Source organism: Patella vulgata, chromosome 4 (assembly GCF_932274485.2).
Source record: "Patella vulgata chromosome 4, xgPatVulg1.2, whole genome shotgun sequence".
NCBI classification, from domain to species: domain Eukaryota; kingdom Metazoa; phylum Mollusca; class Gastropoda; family Patellidae; genus Patella; species Patella vulgata.
In genome coordinates, this window is record NC_065882.2 from 57,393,791 (window position 1) to 57,413,887 (window position 20,097).

Here is a 20,097-nt window from a genome sequence, read left to right on the forward strand (position 1 = left end):
ACAGTGCATATTCTAATTCTGGTTCGGCATATTCAATTTCTTTCAACTGATTTCAACAACATAGGAAAAGGTACGAATCGATTTGAGGTACGAAGTGGGGTACGAATGAACTAAGAACGAAACAGCCAGGTTACTAAACAGCCTGCATACAACATTCGTCGTCTTCCCATCGTCCCACGAGGCATGCCTGCTCTTTTCAGAACACCAGGTGTTACTCACCTCTGTTGGAGGAATGTTTAATTGTGGTTGGTACAGGCACTTTTTAAATCCGATAGCGTGAGGGTCGAACCCAACCTATAAAATTAAATAAGCCGACTAGTATTGTACCATGGGGAGCGGCGGTGTCTCAATGGTAAGACGTTGGCTCGCTAACCTGGAGATCCTGTGTTTGATCCCGTTGTTGGCCGGCATGCTCCCCTCCCCCCGTCAGCAGCTGTCCGACCATAATTTTCCTCGTAGCATACTGTGGCATATGCCCAGGTTCTTCATTATCCCTGTCGGAGCAGAACAGTAGGACATTATACTATGGTGATCGGATATTTAGTTGACGACAAACTCTCATAAGATTGAAGTTCAGAAAATATAATATAACGATAAAAACTAGTTCCCATGTAAAAGAACCCTTGACGGTTGGAATTGGAAATCAGAGTAGAGACCGCCGCTGTCCGGCCAAATTTCCCTCATAGCACACTGCATGTCATATGCCCGTGTTCATTATCCCGGTTGATGCATTTCATTTAAAATTCAGAGAACAAGAACGTGAGATAGTTCCGAAACGGCCCAATTACCTAGAGTAATGGAAGAATTAACTGGTGTATAGTGTAAATTTGAATCACGTTTTGCATAATTTGCATAATTATAAATTATCTTTTGCACACGAGCCAATCAATGTTCTGATACAACTCTTTCATTCACCATTTTGAACGCAACGACTGATCAGTGGTTAAAAAATTATAATAAATCCGTTATATTAAGGATATTATTAATTTATTCAATATACCCCAGATATATACATGAACGGTAATGACATTCTATATGGAGTATATGACGGTTAACTCGGTGGTTGAAAACATAGACAAGCGAAGCAATGGGTGAAAAATTAAATGATTGCATGAAATAACACCATAGAAAATAATCTATTCGTAGGGCAGTTTTTACCGATAATTCAGATATATCACAGAAGTAAAGTTGTTTTAAGTCCTCTTCAATTTTTAAAATACTAGTAAAAAATATGAATCCTCAGCAGTTTCACAATGTGTCTGTGCTTTTCTATGCCGCTGTTTTGTGTTTCTTTAACAGCAATATTTTGAGATATATATGAATATGTAGCCCCCAGCTTGCAACATCTCTAACCGTGGTCTAAGGAATTAGCATATTAGGAGATAAAAAAGGAAACATAACGTTTGTGGACACAGACAGATGGGTAATGTCGATGGTATGTTTAGCGTTCGTAACCGAATTATACGAAATTTGGGTCCAGACCATCGCTTAGATGTCTATGGATAGTGATTAGTGTCGTAAAACGGGATATGTTCTCCCGAATTTGTCGTACCAATTTAAAGGTTTGCTATTCTTTTATATAATGATAAAGCATGATTAATGAAAGATAGATTATCATAAATTAATAAAAGTTGAGCCAATAGGTAAAGAAATCGTTGTTTTATAATTCATAACTATTAAATGATCTGATATTTATAGCACTATTTATCAATAACATCGTCTATAAATTGGCGTAGAGACTGGATGATTTCACATATTCTGCTGCAAATCTATGTAAGCTGAGGTATTCATCCTGAAATTAAAATAAAACCAATTAATGTAACCAAAGGACCACGAGTTCAACTCCATATTATTTAGGTCAATGCCTAACTTTAGAATGATAAATTGTGAAAATTTAAAATGCTACCCTTTTTCTCGGGATGTTGTGAATTTAGAGAGATAATGAATGTCGGTTAAAAATAGGTATGCTCGTTCATCACTTGACGGTAGTTAATCCTCAGGAACACTCGCGAATTATAAAACAAAACGATAATAGAAATGGGGTTTAACGTCCATTTGACACGCACTAGGCCATTTCGGGACTAAAATATGGTTCAATTATAATTCTATTATTCGTTTGCGCGTGGGGGTCTTTAGCAGTGGGAGCAAACCGGAGGAGCCGGAGAAAACCCACGAGGCTGGACATGCGACCCCACTGCTTGTCACATACAACTGGGTAATCGAAACCGCATCAGTTGACTCAATGACAGACCTTATGATACAACGCACACGCGCTAACCATTTACTCCCCCCATGCTATAAGCAGCCTTTATGGATTAACAAGAGTTTTCTCATAAAGAAAAACTTGTAAACAAACATCAAAATCAAATTACTTACCTGCGAGTTTATCACACAAGAAATCTGTTGATGCATTTTTCTAACATTTTCAAATATCTCAACTTCATTGTCCAGTTTTATTCTCTGTATGATATTTCTTATTACACAGAATAATTGACCAACACAAAGTTCACTGAAATAATAAGCAGACTGACCAATAAATCTCATGAAAAGAGTAATTGTTTTAATGCCAATGAAAATGAAATAATAGGAATGTACTAATTATCATAATTATTCGAATAAATTTGGTTCATTGCACTACCCTGAAATCTACTGAGGTCCGCGAATACAGAACACCCACGTTCGGTCATTTCATATGATGTGTTCAATTGCTGCCCAAAATCGAAGTAAGAAAATATATTTTTTATCCAAGTGATTCCGTCTCCGCCTTTCCAGTAGCTGGATACTTTTGCGATATTTCGGAAAATGGGTTTCTCGATCCATATACGTGACCATTTTCGTTAATTTTAAATTTTGAATTTATCTAGACTTACTTCGAAAACACAGCTATTGGATTATTATCATTATTATGGTGAATATCTATCTGTTCCACCAACTCTTTTATCTGATTAGCCAATACCAGCCATGATCTGTGCTCGTCTACATTCATCAACAAAACTTTTACAATTTTTCTTTCTGTATTCTGAAACAAAGCCACAATTTTAAATTTCTTCGTAATTACACATATTCTATATTATTGAAATGATAAAAGTCAAGAGCTTTTTCGATGAACCAGTTATTCTTGAGGGAACTTATCTTGTAGTTGTTGATTTGCAATACTATTTATTTCCAACTTACCTCATATTGTGAAGCTGAAACAGTTATCAAATTTAAATTATTTGAAACCCGTGTATCAGATTTATTTTCCAGTTCTACTGATCCGTATTTTTCTTCTGTATCACGTTCTGGGCAAATAGCCACTTCATTCTGAGAGGAAAGAGTAATTAAATTATAATTGTATCAATAAAATTCTCGCTTCTACCATCTTTATTTCTACGATAGCGACAAAACTGTTATTTTTCCTCAAAATGATAACATTTTTTTTCTTCTTGTATAACGCTTAGAGAAAAAGCTAGTTATAAAATGTGCATGCTTAAACGCGCTTTGTAATTTTATCTGGCTTCTGCATTCCAAGTAAAAATCATCAAACCAATAAGGTGACTAGTGTTGAGTGCTTATTTTCGTTTTGCAATGAAGTATCATTTTGTACTGGGTTCGGTTGATTTTGCTGTATAGGTTACCTTTATGAAGGCTCTGTTCATAAGAACCGATATCTTATAATTAATTAGACATCTTATAATTATTTAGCTTTTTATCTGACTGTAATGGTGTTAGTCGATCAAAATTGCAAACATATGACTCAAAGAGAATAGGGAAGCGATTAAAAAAATAACCAACCCAATTAAAAAAAATGAAGAAAAAATAACCTTACCGAACTATTCAAAAAGGCTACAGTAACTGAACAGTTGTGATTTTGTATTAGCTGCCATATTGATTCCGTGTTATATCCATTCATATCAGCCATGATATAACCAATCTTGTTTGTTCTAGACTGAAGGTTTAAAAATTCCACAAATAATACACCCATATACATAAAAAACATACATATGTGTTTAATTTTGTTAGTGTAATATTGGAGACATCTACTTTTCAAGAGAGAGAGAGAAATGGGGTTTAACGTCCACTCAACACAAACTGGAGGACCCGGAGAAAACCCACGAGGTTGGACAGGAGGTTGGACTACCTGTCACGTACAATCGGGGAATCGAAACCCCGCCAGTTGACTCAATGCCAGACCGTATGATACAGCGCGCACGTGCTAACCATTCGCCCCCTCTACTTTTCAAATACTATTAATAAAATAATTAAAGATTGTAAGAAACATTTAAAAGATCAGCAATTTATGATACAACCAAAGTATATGTTACTTAAACCTACGGGGTAAATATAGGCTGATGAATCCTGGTCCTTGTCAATGCCATGGGTATCTGAAATAAGAAAGATGGAAATAAGGCAAATCAAGCATGGCGTTTCATCGACTATTAAATGAACTACCAGTAACGAGAATACATTATAGCAAGACAAGCGACGATATAATTCCTATATTTTGGATTTTACTCGAATTACCGGTATTTTAAAAACTTATTACATCTGTTTATTACTTTATGATATCCAACTTGGTTGTTAGGGGGAATATAATAATTACATTGTCCTGTGACAAATTACAGACATAAAAGTCCACCACAGTATACATTTGTTTGTAACAGTATCACGTTCTCAAACTCCACATATTCGCAAAGAAATGGATGGCCCAAGAGATCCCTAAGTTATTAAATAAAAAATCATACGAAACACTGCAATTATCATCACCCCATCGCTTACCTGTATTTACTGTAATCTGCCTTAAATATTCACATTGTTCATGAAGGGGCATTTGACCAATTATTGTCGAAGAATTATTTGCATCCAACTGCGATTCTAACACAGTCTTGTCTAAACTAGTATCACCATATTTAAATCCCTCCGTTAATGCTTCATAAACAAACTGTAACTGACCCTAGCGAAACGTAAAATTAAAGCATATTATAATAAATGTACAAAACAAACCTGCTTTATCGACTGGTACATGTTTTTATTGAGGTCATGGTAATGCTTTATTTCTCAGTGTTTGGTGCTATGTTAGGATATTTGCTTACTCTGCCGGAATAGACGATACCATGGTAAATCAATACGGAATTTACGTACAAATATAATACATGAATATTAATGGTCCAGCTGCTGATATTTTGATATCACCTAGTCGATGTTATTCTGTTCTTATCTATACGCTGTACAAAAGTTATACTGAGAATTAATGACAAATTGAAGTTCTTGATTGTCACTTGCATTTTTTGGACAATATCTAATCTACTCAAAATAATCCACGCCAAAATTTAAATGTCCCCAATGTAACTATGCATTTAATTTAGAAAATAAAACGTCAATGGCAGATATAATCTGGCTTGTATTCAATCAGTTTAAATAGAGGCCAAACAAATGATTTCAGAGAAAACTATAGGTGGACCGATGGCTATTTCTGACCATATCCTATATATCGTCTGTAGTGCATGGTGAATGTTGACAAAAATTTTCAATTCATCATATCTTTGCAAATAATAAACATAATTTACCCATTTGAGGAATGATATTTCTTATTAGAAATTATACTTTTACAACATTGCAGATTACAATGGATTCAAATCCTTTACATGACGGCCAAAGACCATAATAGAAGTAATGGGCACATATTTAAATTATTTAATTCTACTTACGGCTGTTTGTATCATACCCCTCCTCTGATTTCTAATCGTTTTAATAAATTCAATAACATCAAAGCTTCCTGTCTCTTTTCCTTGTTTTAATCCACAATCTATAGCTATATATGTTCCTGTTCTACCAACACCAGCACTGTAATATAATAATATAATATATAACTATACATGTTCCTGTTCTACCAACACTGTAATCTATAACTATACGTGAATGATCTATATAATGATATAATCTATAGCTGTAAAATTATATGTTCATGTTCTACCAGCACTGTAATAAAACAATATACATGTAATAATATAATCTGTAACTGTATATAGAAGATAATTATATACGTACCTACAATGAACAATCTGTGGTATATTTGAATTAGGTTTATGTTTATTAACCATGTAGAGAAAATCTAACAAATCGCTGGCATTAGGAACATCATGATCAGGCCAACTTGTATAATGGAAGTGATGAAATTCATGTTTAACTCCATCCTGATATAAGTAATCAACATCAGAATATAATGTAATAAGTATATGCCATTGTAGTACCAAATGTGTACAATAAATGACACACACCCTATTCTGTAAAACAGAACGTCTACACTGTTAACTTTATTTACCCCAAACGTTTCTGTTTTTGTTTGTCAAAAACAGCATTTATAGTTTCTTACAAATTTTGTGATCTATCAGAAAATATAAGTTAAAAGAATAAAATGATGACCTTCGAATACCTTAATCATGAATATATGACGTATGGTGAAATCAGCCCGAACAGTTTCTTCCTGTAAAGTCAAAGTTATGCCTCCAAATCTTTCACATCCCTCTTCTGGCCAATATTGCTCACATTTTAGCTAGGAATGAAAATGGTATTTAAATAAATTAACTATTACAAAAAGCCCTTTTTAAAAACATAAAATAAAGAAGTCGACCATATATTTCGTATTGAAAACAAATAAATGCAGATTAGTCCCATGTAATACATACAATGGTCTATGAAAATGAAAAAAATAAATAACACAGACAAGATCTTACCTTCCCCATTTCGCGTGTATTAGTTAACATGATAACCTTATCACTTTTCTGTTCCCAGATCATTCTAATAAAATCATTAATAGTAACTGCTGTAGCACCTGAAAGGTAAAATGAGATTCTAAATTAACACGATAATTGGTTTATAATGCATGGCTATGCTCAACAAGAGTTTACGTTTGAATGGATGTATGTTATTCTAAGACGCAGCAACTGGAATACTACTACTTAGTCAAACTGAAACCGGACGTGGTGGCAGCAACTTTCCCATTTCCTTCATCAAGTCGTTCAAAGAATTACATTCAGTCATTCTAATAAGGAAGACCTTTAGGACAACTTAAAATTTACCTCTTGAGTAACCTGGATAAAGATCACCCTGACAACATACCTACCAAATGTTTTCGAGTGCATTACACGGCTTCGGACAAGAAAGAAGCCGAAAATGACTCATCAATTATATACCCCGAACGGACGGACAGACGATCGGTGGATGTGTCGACAGAAGTCCTTCTAACAGTAAACCGAGAACAATTATACTTGTGGCGATAGTTAAGGGGCACATAGTTCCAGTTACCATTGTTTCCGGATATGGTTATCGATATAAAAGGTTAATATAACAAATTCACTAGAATATGGAAATATTCACCCTGTGCTGCTATATAGGTCTTTGGATGAATGATGCCCTGTGAAGAAAAAAATCAATGCAAAATGAGAACGTATACAACAAGTAAAATACTTGCGACCCACTGTTTTTTTTCACAGATACTTCGTAAACGAACATTGATTCTAACCAGTTTGATATTTTATTACTTCTGTAATCTTGGACACTTTATCCAGAGTGAGCAGTCATGATATTGGTTCGTTTGGTGTAGATCGTAATCTTCAATTCCTTTCTGATTATTGTGCCCCACCTACCATTATCTAATCCTCAAGTTAACAAAATTTTATTATATCATGAATTAGTCACCTTCTAATTAAAATGCTAGATATAAGTATACCTTATATGTCAATCTATATATTCTAGAATTATGGATAACAGTTAGTTAAATTTGTGTGTTTAAAATGTTATCTGCATGATAAGATATAGAATAATTGATACTTACATCAATATAGTTTGCATTGATGAAGTCTGAATTGGGATCTGTAGCGGAATTTTTGAGCACAACTCTACTGTGGTCATCTGTAACACAACATAGAACAAACAATGGATGAACACAGCACACCCAATCTAAAAGTTGAGTGATCCCGCCAAATAACAATCTGTGACTGACGGTCGAGTATTATTAAATACTAGCAGGATACCCGGCTTCGCTCAGGGGTCATAACTGCGAAACCGGAAGTGGTAGACTAACGCCACCTGGCCTATGTTACTCCCCGTTCCGAGCTACCCCTATACCCCAAATTTCAGACTCGGGGCAGACCTAGTGTAGCCGCCAACCCCGAACAGACCGGCTTCGCTCGGGGGTCATAACTCCGAAACCGGAAGTGGTAGACTAACGCCACCTGGCCTGTTACTCCACGGTCCGAGCTACCCCTATACCCAAATTTCAGACTCGGGGCAGACCTAGTGTAGCCGCCAACCTCGAACAGACAGACTTCGCTCGGGGTCATAACTCCGAAACCGGAAGTGGTAGACTAACGCCACCTGGCCTATGTTACTCCTCGGTCCGAGCTACCCCTATAGCCCAAATTTCAGAATCGGGGCAGACCTAGTGTAGCCGCCAACCCCGAACAGACCGGCTTCGCTCGGGGGTCATAACTCCGAAACCGGAAGTGGTAGACTAACGCCACCTAGCCTATGTTACTCCCCGGTCCGAGCTACCCCTATACCCCAAATTTCAGACTCGGGGCAGATGTAGCCGCCAACCCCGAACAGACAGACTTCGCTCGGGGGTCATAACTCCGAAACCGGAAGTGGTAGACTAACGCCACCTGGCCTATGTACTCCCCAGTCCAAGCTACCCCTATACCCCAAATTTCAGACTCGGGGCAGACCTAGTGTAGCCGCCAACCCCGAACAGACAGACGGACAGACAGACAGACAAACGACAGTCACAAATATTAGTATAGATAGATAGATAGCCTGTCGTTATCGGCAACGTGAAGTTGGCACGTATTCGGGATTCGCGAATGACGAATAACAAATAACGAGCCAGACCGTAGAGGTAAGTGAACTTTAGGTGGCACACTAGGAAGGAGACGACCGTTTTTGTCAAGCCAGTAGGGTGTTGACTGGTTTGTTGTTAGCGTGCACGAGGCAGTCCTCTCCCGCACTCATTATTCATGATTCGCGAATGACAAAAAATGAGTAACAAGCTGCACGTTATTCGGAAATCGGCACTAAAAAAGACCGGCCTACCCTGCATCCGACCATTTCCTCGCTACCTCCAAACGTACGGGTTAAGTGAACGTTAGGTGGCTGACTAGCAACGAGACGACCGTTTGTCAAGCGAATGGGGTGTTGACTGGTTTGTTGGCGTGTACGGGACAGTCCTCTCCCGCACTCACCTACTTTATTCCAGAATCCCGCATCCCGAATAACGAGCCAGTACGTTAATCGGGATTCGGCAGTAAAACAGAGCGGCCTACCGTCCATCCGAACATTTCCTCGCTACCCCCGACCGTAGCGGTAAGTGAACGTTGGATGGCCTACTAGAAAGGAGACGACCGTTTGGCGAACAATCCTGAACGGCTAAATTTGAGCTGAAAAGATCAGCACGTTTTTCGGAATTCGGCAGTAAAACGGACCGGCCGGGCCTACCTTCCATCCGAACATTTCCTCGCTACGTCCGACCGTATCGGTAAGTGAACGTTGGGTGGTCGACTAGAAAGGAGACGAACGTTTAGCGAACAATCCTGATTGGCTAAATTTGAGGTGAAAAAATCAGCACGTTATTTGGGATTCGGGATTCGGCGGTAAAACAGACCGGTATACCTTCCATCCGAACATTTCCTCGCTACCTCCGAATGTATCGGTAAGTGAACGTTGAGTGGCCGGCTTGGCTTGGCGAACAATCCCGAACGGCTAAATTTGAGCTGAAAAGATCAAACATGGTATCTTCAACAACCCACTCTAGACTGTTCCATAAAAAACTTTTTTTCCAAATAATAGTAAGTGCAATAGGACCGCACTACAAGCAAACCAAAATCCACCATATAAACCTGCGGACAAGACAGAATACATAGACACTGCAAGAAATAAACAAACGTTACGGAATATAATTAATGAATTTTAAATTAATATACTATTCAAAAAAAGTAGGGGATATTTGATTTTGGGGGCATAATACTAAAATATGCAAATGACTACGAAAAAAGTCACTATAGAACCTAACAGAAGAAACATTTCCAGTTACATGTGACGCCCAAACGCACCAATAGCTACCGCATGGAATGCAGGTGATGCTTAGGATCATCATGGGGGTCCAACCCAAGATTTGCACGACTCTGACTTTGAATGTTACAGTCATTGTGGCATTGAATTCCAGGGTGGAAACATCAGTTTAATTGTTTTAGTGACCAGAAAACAAATTTTGATATGCGTCGGCTTACCCAAAATGAAAGGTTACGTGCCCTTGGCATGCTACAGATCGGCACAACACAGGCGGTTGTGGCGCGGACGATGAATGTTTCTCAGTCTGTCATAAGCAGGCTATTGTCCAGATACCGTGATACACAATCTGTACAGGACAGACCACGCTCAGGTCGACCAAGGGCGACAACTCAAGCCCAGGATCGATTTATCCGTACCTTGGCCTTGAGAAATCGTGTCATCACAGCAAATCAGATCAGCGCTCGTCTTCAAACAGACACTGGTGTGAGAGTGAGTGGCCAGACGATTCGGAATCGACTGCATAGGGGTCACCTTCGCGCCCGACGTCCTCGCGTGATCCCTTGTTTGAGAGATCATCACATTCAGGCAAGACATCGTTGGTGTAGGGATCGTCAACACTGGGATAATCGACGCTGGAGCAATGTGATGTTTTCAGATGAGTCAAGGTTCACTGTTGATTTTTTGGACAGACGTAGGAGGGTGTGGCGTCGTCGAAACGAGCGCTTCCAAGACGTTAACGTCATCAGACATGATCGATTTGGGGGTGGTTCTGTTATGGTGTGGGGAGGCATCACTGTTGCTGGAAGAACGGCTTTACATGTTGTTGCAGGGCGTGTTACAGGCCAGTACTACCGGGACAACATCTTGGCAGTCCATGTTGTGCCGTTCGCACGACGTCATGGCCGCCGTTTCATCTTCCAGGATGACAACGCAAGGTGTCACAGGGCCAGGATCGTTACAGGTTACCTCCAACAACAGAACATCACCACATTACCTTGGCCAGCACTGAGTCCCGACCTCTCCCCCATCGAGCATGTCTGGGACATGCTTGGACAGAGGTTACGTCAACGTCAACAACGTCCTGCCAATGTCCAAGAACTTGCTGCTGCGTTGCAACAGGAATGGGACAATCTGGACCAAAATGACCTTAGACGTCTCATTAGGAGTATGCCACGTCGGATCAATGCTTGTTTGGCAAACAGAGGAGGATTTACCCGTTACTGACTTGGTTGTGATGCTGTGGTAACTTTGCTGTTTGACCCCGGGTATCATTTTACCCTTATAATGGTCAGTCTGTGCCTTACTTAGTCTAACGATCATTTGGAATATATCGATGAATGTGAACTTCATTTCATTTTGTCATTTGTTTCTTCGTCAGTTTCATTAGGTGACTTTAATAACACTTAAAAATCAAATATCCCCTACTTTTTTTTAATAGTATACTAACATGGATAATAACCACGAAATCGGTTCTTCATTCTGTTTTCTGGTTTCATGGCTACTTCATAGCTGGTAGTAAAATGGTTCTGCAATTGCTACAATAAAAGTGGGTTACACTACACTACACTATCATGGTATTTTAATTAAAATATCTTATAAGAATATGTCTATATTGAGACTAAAGCAGCTTATAGACAACATTTCTACAAATTGTTATTCAATGGTAATAACAAAATATCTAAAAGCTCATAAAGTAAATGTATAGTTATAAATATTTTCAAATTTAAGAATAGTTAAAATATATTCAAATATTACCAGGAACATGTGTTTAAATCCATTAAGAGTTTTTGTTTCAGTGACAAACGTTTCAAATTCATCTATTTTTAGTTTGGTCTTTGTATTTACAACGTTATAATAATCTGGATCGACGGATTCTTCAGGTGCCAGTCTAGTAGTATCAAATGAGTTGTCAACTGCTGGTTGATCTGTCAGAATGTCTATGTCCATTGAAGCAAGGGATTTATCATCTTCGTCAACATACATAATACCATTGGTATTGCCAGCTGTGTCAATTTGATTGCTAGTGGTATTTTGTTGATTATTAAGGATGATATCAGTTGGAGTTATTGGACCTGCTTCTGTTATTACTTCAGATAGCATAGTTGATTCCGGCTCCTCGCTGTGTATGGTAGCAACATGGTTGTTATTTACTCTTAAAACATGTTCTGAAACAGATATTTCACGCGAACGTAATAACTACATATATACATACAATACAGAATGATTTGATATTATAAATAATGAGATTATTAGTTCAACATTATCCCATAATAAATATTAGTGTTTTGAAAATGTCAGCGTGTAGATGTTAACTGGTACAACATAAATGTTCTTGTTACATTTAAGACGCAAAGCTTACAATTTACTTTTGAATGCAAACATAAATTATTATAAAATGGACACAGATATTTATTATTTTGGTTTACACAGATCATCTTTTCTTAAAAGAGATGTAAAAAAACACCCCGAACCTTCCTTATCATCAGGTCTTTGTGATCGTTTTATAGGGTGAACTACGGCCAACACTGGATTTTCACGTTCATGTTCCTCACCCTGATCACCACTTCCTGGATTAGCTTTACTTATATTGCGTCTCCGTCTTCTACAATGATATAACGATTAAATCTACCGTATTGGGGGAACTTAAAGTCTAGATATCAAATACAGAAATATTCTTGATTTTTGACCTGCACAGAAACTCTATATCCGACATTAAAAACCGCGTCGATTTATTAAGTACCCATTTCCGGTAACAGATTATATTTTGAACGCTGTAACTACATAGAATTCCTAATAAAACGAGAGAGAGAGAGATAGAGAGAGAGAGAGAGAGAGAGAGAGAGAGAGAGACAAACTAGGTCATTTCGGGACTGACATATGGTTTAATTTTATTTCAGTTTTCGAAGTTCTTCTAGATGGCACAAGGGAGACGATCAGAATTTCTCAAATAATGCCACTTATTACACATTGTCAAACATATGTAACATGTTGTTGATCTAAATCTATTTATGACACAATAAGTGCAACAATAATTAAATAATTACCTTACTAACAGAAGACAAACAATACAAATGACCAGTAACAACACACCACCTCCCGCAGCAGCTGTTATGATCTCTATAGGCAATGAAATTTCATCCTTTTTTCCGTCAACTATAAAACATATAATTCATTAGAACACGTATTTAAAATCTCAGTAGAGCGGCTAACCTGATTTCTACTATAATCGTCCACTTCTTTTATAAAGCGTGATACATTGCGTAGGGGTACTATGATACCTAAGGATCATAAAAATAAATGTTGCCGCGATCTTGAATTTCAAAATGTTCACCAAAATAACCGATTTTTGCTCAATTCTACTGCAAATAGGACAGGATATCAAGTGTTATGCCCACATTTTCAATATGAAGGAACATTATGGTGGTATTAGAGATTCAACCAAACAACCGCCATATTGAACTAAAAGGTGGCTGCCGCGTTTTAGAAATTCATTTATATCCCAAAAACTATAAATGCTTATTTTTACTTGATGAGTAAAATTTGCTCACAACAGCTGCCATATTGGATTGCAAGATGGCCACCGGATTTTATACATGGATTTGTATCTTAAAAGATATACATGCCAGAAGCAAAATTCGATTGCCCATTGATACCTACTGCATCCGACTTCACACACTGTTAAAATACACTTACAGTAGATGCCATATTGTAATTTTCAAGATTAACGCCATTGTATACAGTTTTTCCGATACTTATGTCGAGATTTAGAATTACCCACTCTTCATGGTTTTGTTGCTGAATGTATATCTCCATAATGTTCTTTGATATTGAGAATAATGGGCATAGGCACTGAACTGAACAAAAATAGGTTTTCTTGGTGACCATTTTGGAATTCAAGATGGTAGTCACCAAGGCGAGTCATTTTTGGGGTCCACCTCTTTTCGGCGGGACGATTTACCCAATACTACCCAATACTACCCAATACCACCCAATACCGGTATCGCATTTGAAGTACATTTCCCGCGATATAACTCTCTATTTTTGAAAAAATCAAACGATATGTCTATTTTGCATCATTATGTTGTTGTATTGGGCAGTATGTGGTGATATTGGGGTGGTATTGTGTGGTATGGGGTATTATTGGGTAGTATTGGGTAAATCGTCCAACCCCCCTCTTTTAATGATCCTTAGAGTCATATTGAAAACATAGACATAGGCCTTTGACATTATGTCCGAAACGCAGTAGAACTGGAGACATTGACAAACATTATCTTACTGACTATTAATTTAGAATTCAAGATGGCAGTCACCGGGGCGCGTCAATTTTAGGGGTGCACTCCATTTAATGATCCTTAGTAGTCATAGTTCCCCTGTGCAAAGTATCATGTTTTAGTCAAGAAGTGAACGTTGTTTATGCTTAACCACTCTACTATCTTGGCTTTTCAACGCAGTAGAAAGTATGAGCTTTGAGCAATTTTATTCTGATTTTTAACCCGGTTCACCACTGGGGCTTTAGTTCCTCTCTAAACCTATTAGTACCCTTCGGTTTTGAGTTCTAGGCTGGATTTATTCAACTATTTTTGGAATAATTGTTATCGAGAACATAATTGGACAGCTTAAAGAGGATCACATCACCCCATTTCACCGTTCGTTAGTCATATTATTATAAACAATTGTTACCGAATTAGCTACAAGTTTATTATATTTTAATATGCATAACGCATCTTAAACCATACTGATACTGTTCGTACATGCGGCAGTATACAACACAGGCTTAAAGAGAGGGTTAAGCGTATAATATTTGTTTAAAAGAATTATAATATATGATATTACTTTAAAGAGAATCATAAAGTATTAAAGTATAACTTTGCAAATACAATTTTAATTTTAATTTAGAGAAAGTTATAGTATGCACTTCTATTTTAAACTATACCATTAATCGTAGTATTGAGAGAATTTTAGTCTGTCTGCATGGCTGTCTCTGGGAGCCACAGTGGGTAAGACGCTGCATTGGTCGAGAACGCTCATCGGGATTTTCCGACGTGGTTTCCCCTTGTCAGTGGTGCAGGAAGGAGGGCCTGACAAAGGCAACTGTCTAGTAGTTCGGATGGGAAAGCGAGGTTAAGTCTCGAATATACCAGTGCTCTGGTTACCACAATGCACACATCTTGTCAAAACTACAAACAGTGATAACGTGGCCCAGAATGAAGTAATTTGAATGAAATTTTCAATATTTTCATTTTACATTACCTATTTTTGAGCTATTAAAGCAAAAATGGTGAGTTCTTTATCTAAATCTTACATAATGTATCTTTAAAGGAGATTTTAGTTCTACAATATTATATTGTTGAAATACAGTGTCAGTTTAAAGAAAAGCATTACTTCAAGGAGAACCATGCTATTACAATATTACATTGTTTAAATACAGAAGCTTTGTTTACTTTGTGGAGTTCTGAGTGAGAAATGGAATCAGGTATTTTAGAAAGTGTAAGCAGACCCTGTCAATGATTTAATTAAAGATACACACATATGTCCAATTCACAAGCTATAATATACATATATATATATTCATTTAAAAGTACGTGCTCTTTACCTTTACTGCAATCATATGCTGTCCAACCGGCTTTGCAGCCACCAACACAAGTTCCGTTCACGTGATCGCATATTGGATCAGTTGCTTTACAATTTACAGAACACAGTTGTTGACATTTATGACCATAATATCCCGCTGAACATTCTAAAAATATAGAATTACATTTAGTGGCAACATGCTATTATGCAGTAGGTTTAATTAACTATTAGATTTATGGCATTTTGAAATTAAATCAAAATTAAAACATCTGTTAGTTCCACAATAAATAGCTTTTACTTATTCCATAATAAGGAATACGTTTCAAAGCTTAAGCATCAAATTATTTGGATTCGCTTATTACAGCAATAACTCTTTCCCCAGCAACTTTATCGGAAAATGAAGGTCTATAATAGCTGTCCATAAACAAAGCAAATTAGAAACTTTGCATTAGGTATGAATTTACTTTCTGTGCAATCATTATTTTCCCACCCATCTTGACAACCATACAAACAGGTTCCATTCACGGGATTGCAATTTGATGTTCCATTACACTTTCTGTTACCACATCTGTATTTACAACCATCACCATAGCTGTTTGTATCAGAACAACCTTTAAATATAGAAATTACTATTACATTTATCTTCACCAATGCTGATCTAATACAAATGTTATTAAAGTAGCTATTCTAGCTCATCAACATTGATAAGCAACAACCCTGTCGAATTATTAAAAAAAAAAATACAAACCAACCAGTAGGTCTAGTTAATATTCTTGACTTCTTCACACTATCACCGAAGCATAATGAATTAAGATTTTAAAAGTTATGGGCATCAATCAAAACAGGTGTGTGTGTGTGTGTGTGTGTGTGTGTGTGGGGGGGGGTAATTATTTAACAGATTGGTTTGGGCCATATTCTACTCATGTTTAAGAAAGTTAAGGAATGGTATGAAACTATACATGGAATAATTTACGATATGTCTAGAAAATGACAGCTAGGTTAAAAATGCGTTATGAGAGATCGAGCTAAACTTGTATATTGCCTGGCGTTTTCTGGCTTCAATTATGATTTAAACAATAAATTCAAATGACAAATCCACTAGACCATAGGATAGCTTGGATATTGAGTGGATTAGACAATGCCCGTCATATCTGCGTTAAACGCTAATATGGTCTGTCCATGTCGATAAAAGGACTGACAATCGAGACTTTGTCTATTATTATGACAATGGTACATGACAATTCATAATTTACTGTAAACAAAGTAATTCGACTGAAATATTCTATAGGCCTATATTCATTTGACATTAACGGCCAGCCCTGTCTCTAAATCTTTCATAATTTATCTTTACATTTCGTAAGAGATGTTCTGACAAGAAACATATTTCGCCCGGGAGATGGATATAATTTAGGATCTTGACTAAAATATGTAATAAATAAGGAATTTACCACAATGGCATTAGTAATATTTTATGCCAATTACTTATTGTCATTTGAAGTCACTTTTGAAGTAAATTGCTACATACATGTGCATTTCATTCCCTTGGAAATGAAGTGAAATGGGTTTGAACGTCTTACTGCTCTTCTTCGATTGGGCTAATAAGACGGGCATACGCCATACCGTGTGCTATGGGGGAGATTTTGCCCTACGACCTACACTTATATCGATCCTTAACGTACACGTATATGTGTACACGGGACCTCGTTTTTGCGTCCCATCCGATGCCTGGTCATCTGCCCTGCACCATTGGCAAGGGAGAACCACGCAGGAAATCCCGATGAACCTTCTCGGCGAACGCAGGGACATCCAGGTTAGCGAGCCATCGTCTTTGACACTGAGCCACCGTGGCTTCTCAGTCCCTTGGAATAAACAGAGTAATGTACTAACAATCCGCACATTACATCGGTCAGACTGCCAGAGTAGATAAACAGATGTTTCTATTGATGTGATACTTGTAGAGTCGAACAGGGAAATATTTTATAAAACAGACGGCCCTAAAAATATGTCGTTGTTATTTCTTACTTTGATTACAACTGCTGCCATTCAACCCTGGTAAGCATCCATCTTTACAATACCCAGTGACATCATCACATCGTGTGTACTGGGAACATTGACAGAAGCTTGAACAGTCTGGGCCGTATGTACCAACAGAACAAACTGAAATAGATTACCGTGTTAATCAAATCATAATTTTCTAGTATCATTCTACATAGGATCCGGCTCGATACGACAGGTTAGCGTGTTTGGAGGGGCGGGGGGTAAATTGGCGGGAAATGATGATTTTCTTAGAGCTTGGTAAAAACATTACTTTTTAATTCCGCTGCACGCCTCTATATATGGGTGTAAGTTTCTCATTGTGAGGGGCGGGGGAAGGGGGTCTAATTTGGGGGACAGAAACAACTTGGTTCAAAATTAGCCAATGAAGCGGTCTGTTACGGCGAGTTCTTGGCGTGCTCTGTACGGAACTGTGGGTAAACCCCCAGAAACGTCAACGCTGATTGATTAATCAATGCCTGACGTCATAGGGTCAAAAGCCGCTCGTATGACTCCTGACGCTACCTCCCAGTACAACTGGTCAAATCTTCATGTAGTGTAGGCCATCGAAAGTATAAGAAAAACCAAACAAAATATACATTTGTATTTTAACCGGTTTGCTTTTTCGTTCAGTGCGAATTTCGTTATTCCAAATATTAAATTATAATGGTACTTTTTCGAGAGATCTGGAAATGTACATAACAACACAGTAAATCGGAGACATGTTTAGATATTAGTTTATTCTTAGTCTTCATCAGAAGATTCAAAATCCAAGTTCATAAAATGAGCGGGATAGATATCTTCTGGATGGCTAATCAACAGCTCGCATATATCCTTTGGATATGCTTCAGATACCCATTCACATAGTAAATCTTAATTCCAGCCTTGTATCGCAGAATCATCTTGTTCAATCATTGGTTTTGCAGCCTGTCTTCATATTGTTGCAACATAATTGTTGCGTTTAATGTGCAGCAAAAGACTACTCAGGCAAGATGGTAATAAAGAAAGAAAGGTTTGATATTTTTCATCGCAATTAAAATTCCTCCAGAAAATCTTTCTTCTAGTGCCATCTGCTGATGTAAGCCGCCTTTCGCCGTACATGGTACAAACATTTGTTTCTACACTAGTAATTACGTCATCAGAAACATCATTTGTCTGTTCAAGCTCTTTAAAATGACAGATAGTCATTACCACTGAAAGCATGTAGGCCAAGATATTCTTGACACTTCAATACTAATCTTGATTGGATAAAAAAAATATATTAAGATTAGTATTGAATGTGTCGAGAATATCCTATAACGGACAACAAACCATGAGGACACCAAAATAGCTTACCTACCCCTCTTCGCATTGCAAATTAATGGAGTCGCTGAAACAAATTGTATTTTGCGTTCTTGCTTGGGTGAAATAGACATCCCAATCATTCTCCTCGCAAACAATGATCCAAATATACACATTCTGATCGATAATGAAACTTGCAAAGGTAGAAAATATCGCGGAAGGCGACATACATCAGTAGATTACGCTAGAAGAAAGACTTTCTGGGTGAAAAAAATAACAGACCTTCCTTTATTACCACGTTGCCGTAGCGGTCTTTTGCTGCATGGCTGGAATGAAGATTTATAATGTGAATTGGTATCTGAAGCATATGCAAAGGATATATGCAAGCTGTTGGTCAGCAACCAAGAAGATATTTATCCCGCTCATATTATGACCCCTGATTTTGAATCTTCTGATGAAGACTAAGAATAAACTAATATCTAAACATGTCTCTGATTTACTGTGTTTTTGATTAACATTTCCAGATCTCTTGAAAAGTACCTTTATAATTTAATATATTGAATGACGAAATAGGTATTGAATGAAAAGGCTAACCAGAAACCACTTTTAAACTTGTAAGGTCAATTTTGAACGAAACGATTTCTGCCCACAAAAACACATGTTACCCCCTCCCCCTTCAGGCATCCACCCCGGCGCCCACCCCAACACAATGGGAATCTTATAAACATATATTTACAGATGTTTCATCAAGCTCTCAGAAAATCATCATTTAAATCGACGTGAGCTCATTTCCCGCCACCCCCCCCCCTTACACGCAAACCTGCAACCACCCCACCCCACTTCGCCACAAATCAATACGGTTGTCCAGGGGCATCATACACACTTCTTTAGAGATGGACAGTCCTAGAAATTTATGTTTTATTAATCTATATCATGATAATCATTTATGTCAACATAATGACATTACCCGCCAATTGTAGACATTGGACCCCCATATATCTCGAAAACGCCCCCTCAAACGCCTGATCACCTACCAGATTCGGAATCTACGCAAAAAACTGGTCTAGAAAAACTTGGTCTCATAAATTCACAGCTTGTATACAGCTCACATTATTTTAAGTACGATACACTGTGGGTTGGTTCACGTTTCTTTCAGGGAATCAGTTA

General features: G+C 37.6%; 1 protein-coding gene across 2 annotated transcripts; it reads right to left on the minus strand.

The window, feature by feature from the left end:
- Positions 1 to 1,006: 1,006 nt before the first annotated feature.
- On the minus strand, positions 1,007 to 7,461 carry LOC126817956 (receptor-type tyrosine-protein phosphatase epsilon). Of its 2 annotated transcripts, XM_050545128.2 has the most exons (12): positions 7,357 to 7,461; positions 6,714 to 6,811; positions 6,413 to 6,532; positions 6,028 to 6,173; positions 5,688 to 5,823; positions 4,759 to 4,933; positions 4,315 to 4,364; positions 3,809 to 3,928; positions 3,175 to 3,303; positions 2,871 to 3,019; positions 2,377 to 2,509; positions 1,007 to 1,792 (listed from the first exon to the last, which is right to left on the minus strand). In XM_050545128.2, the coding sequence occupies exons 2-12, from the start codon at positions 6,774 to 6,776 to the stop codon at positions 1,721 to 1,723; spliced, it is 1,293 nt and encodes a 430-aa protein (XP_050401085.2). In that variant the 5' UTR covers positions 6,777 to 6,811; positions 7,357 to 7,461; the 3' UTR covers positions 1,007 to 1,720. The 2 variants fall into 2 exon arrangements, with proteins under 2 accessions (XP_050401085.2, XP_055956572.1); XM_056100597.1 differs by lacking the exon at positions 7,357 to 7,461 and having other exon boundaries at positions 6,714 to 6,835.
- Positions 7,462 to 20,097: the final 12,636 nt, after the last annotated feature.

Coding starts and splice junctions, on each gene's coding strand:
- LOC126817956 (XM_050545128.2), bottom strand. CDS start 6,776: ATGATCTGGGAACAGAAAAGTGATAAGGTTATCATGTTAACTAATACA. Junction 5,824..6,027: donor CCACAGATTGTTCATTGTAG/GTACGTATATAA, acceptor ATTATATTACAG/TGCTGGTGTTGGTAGAACAG. Junction 3,020..3,174: donor TTTCAGCTTCACAATATGAG/GTAAGTTGGAAA, acceptor GCTTTGTTTCAG/AATACAGAAAGAAAAATTGT.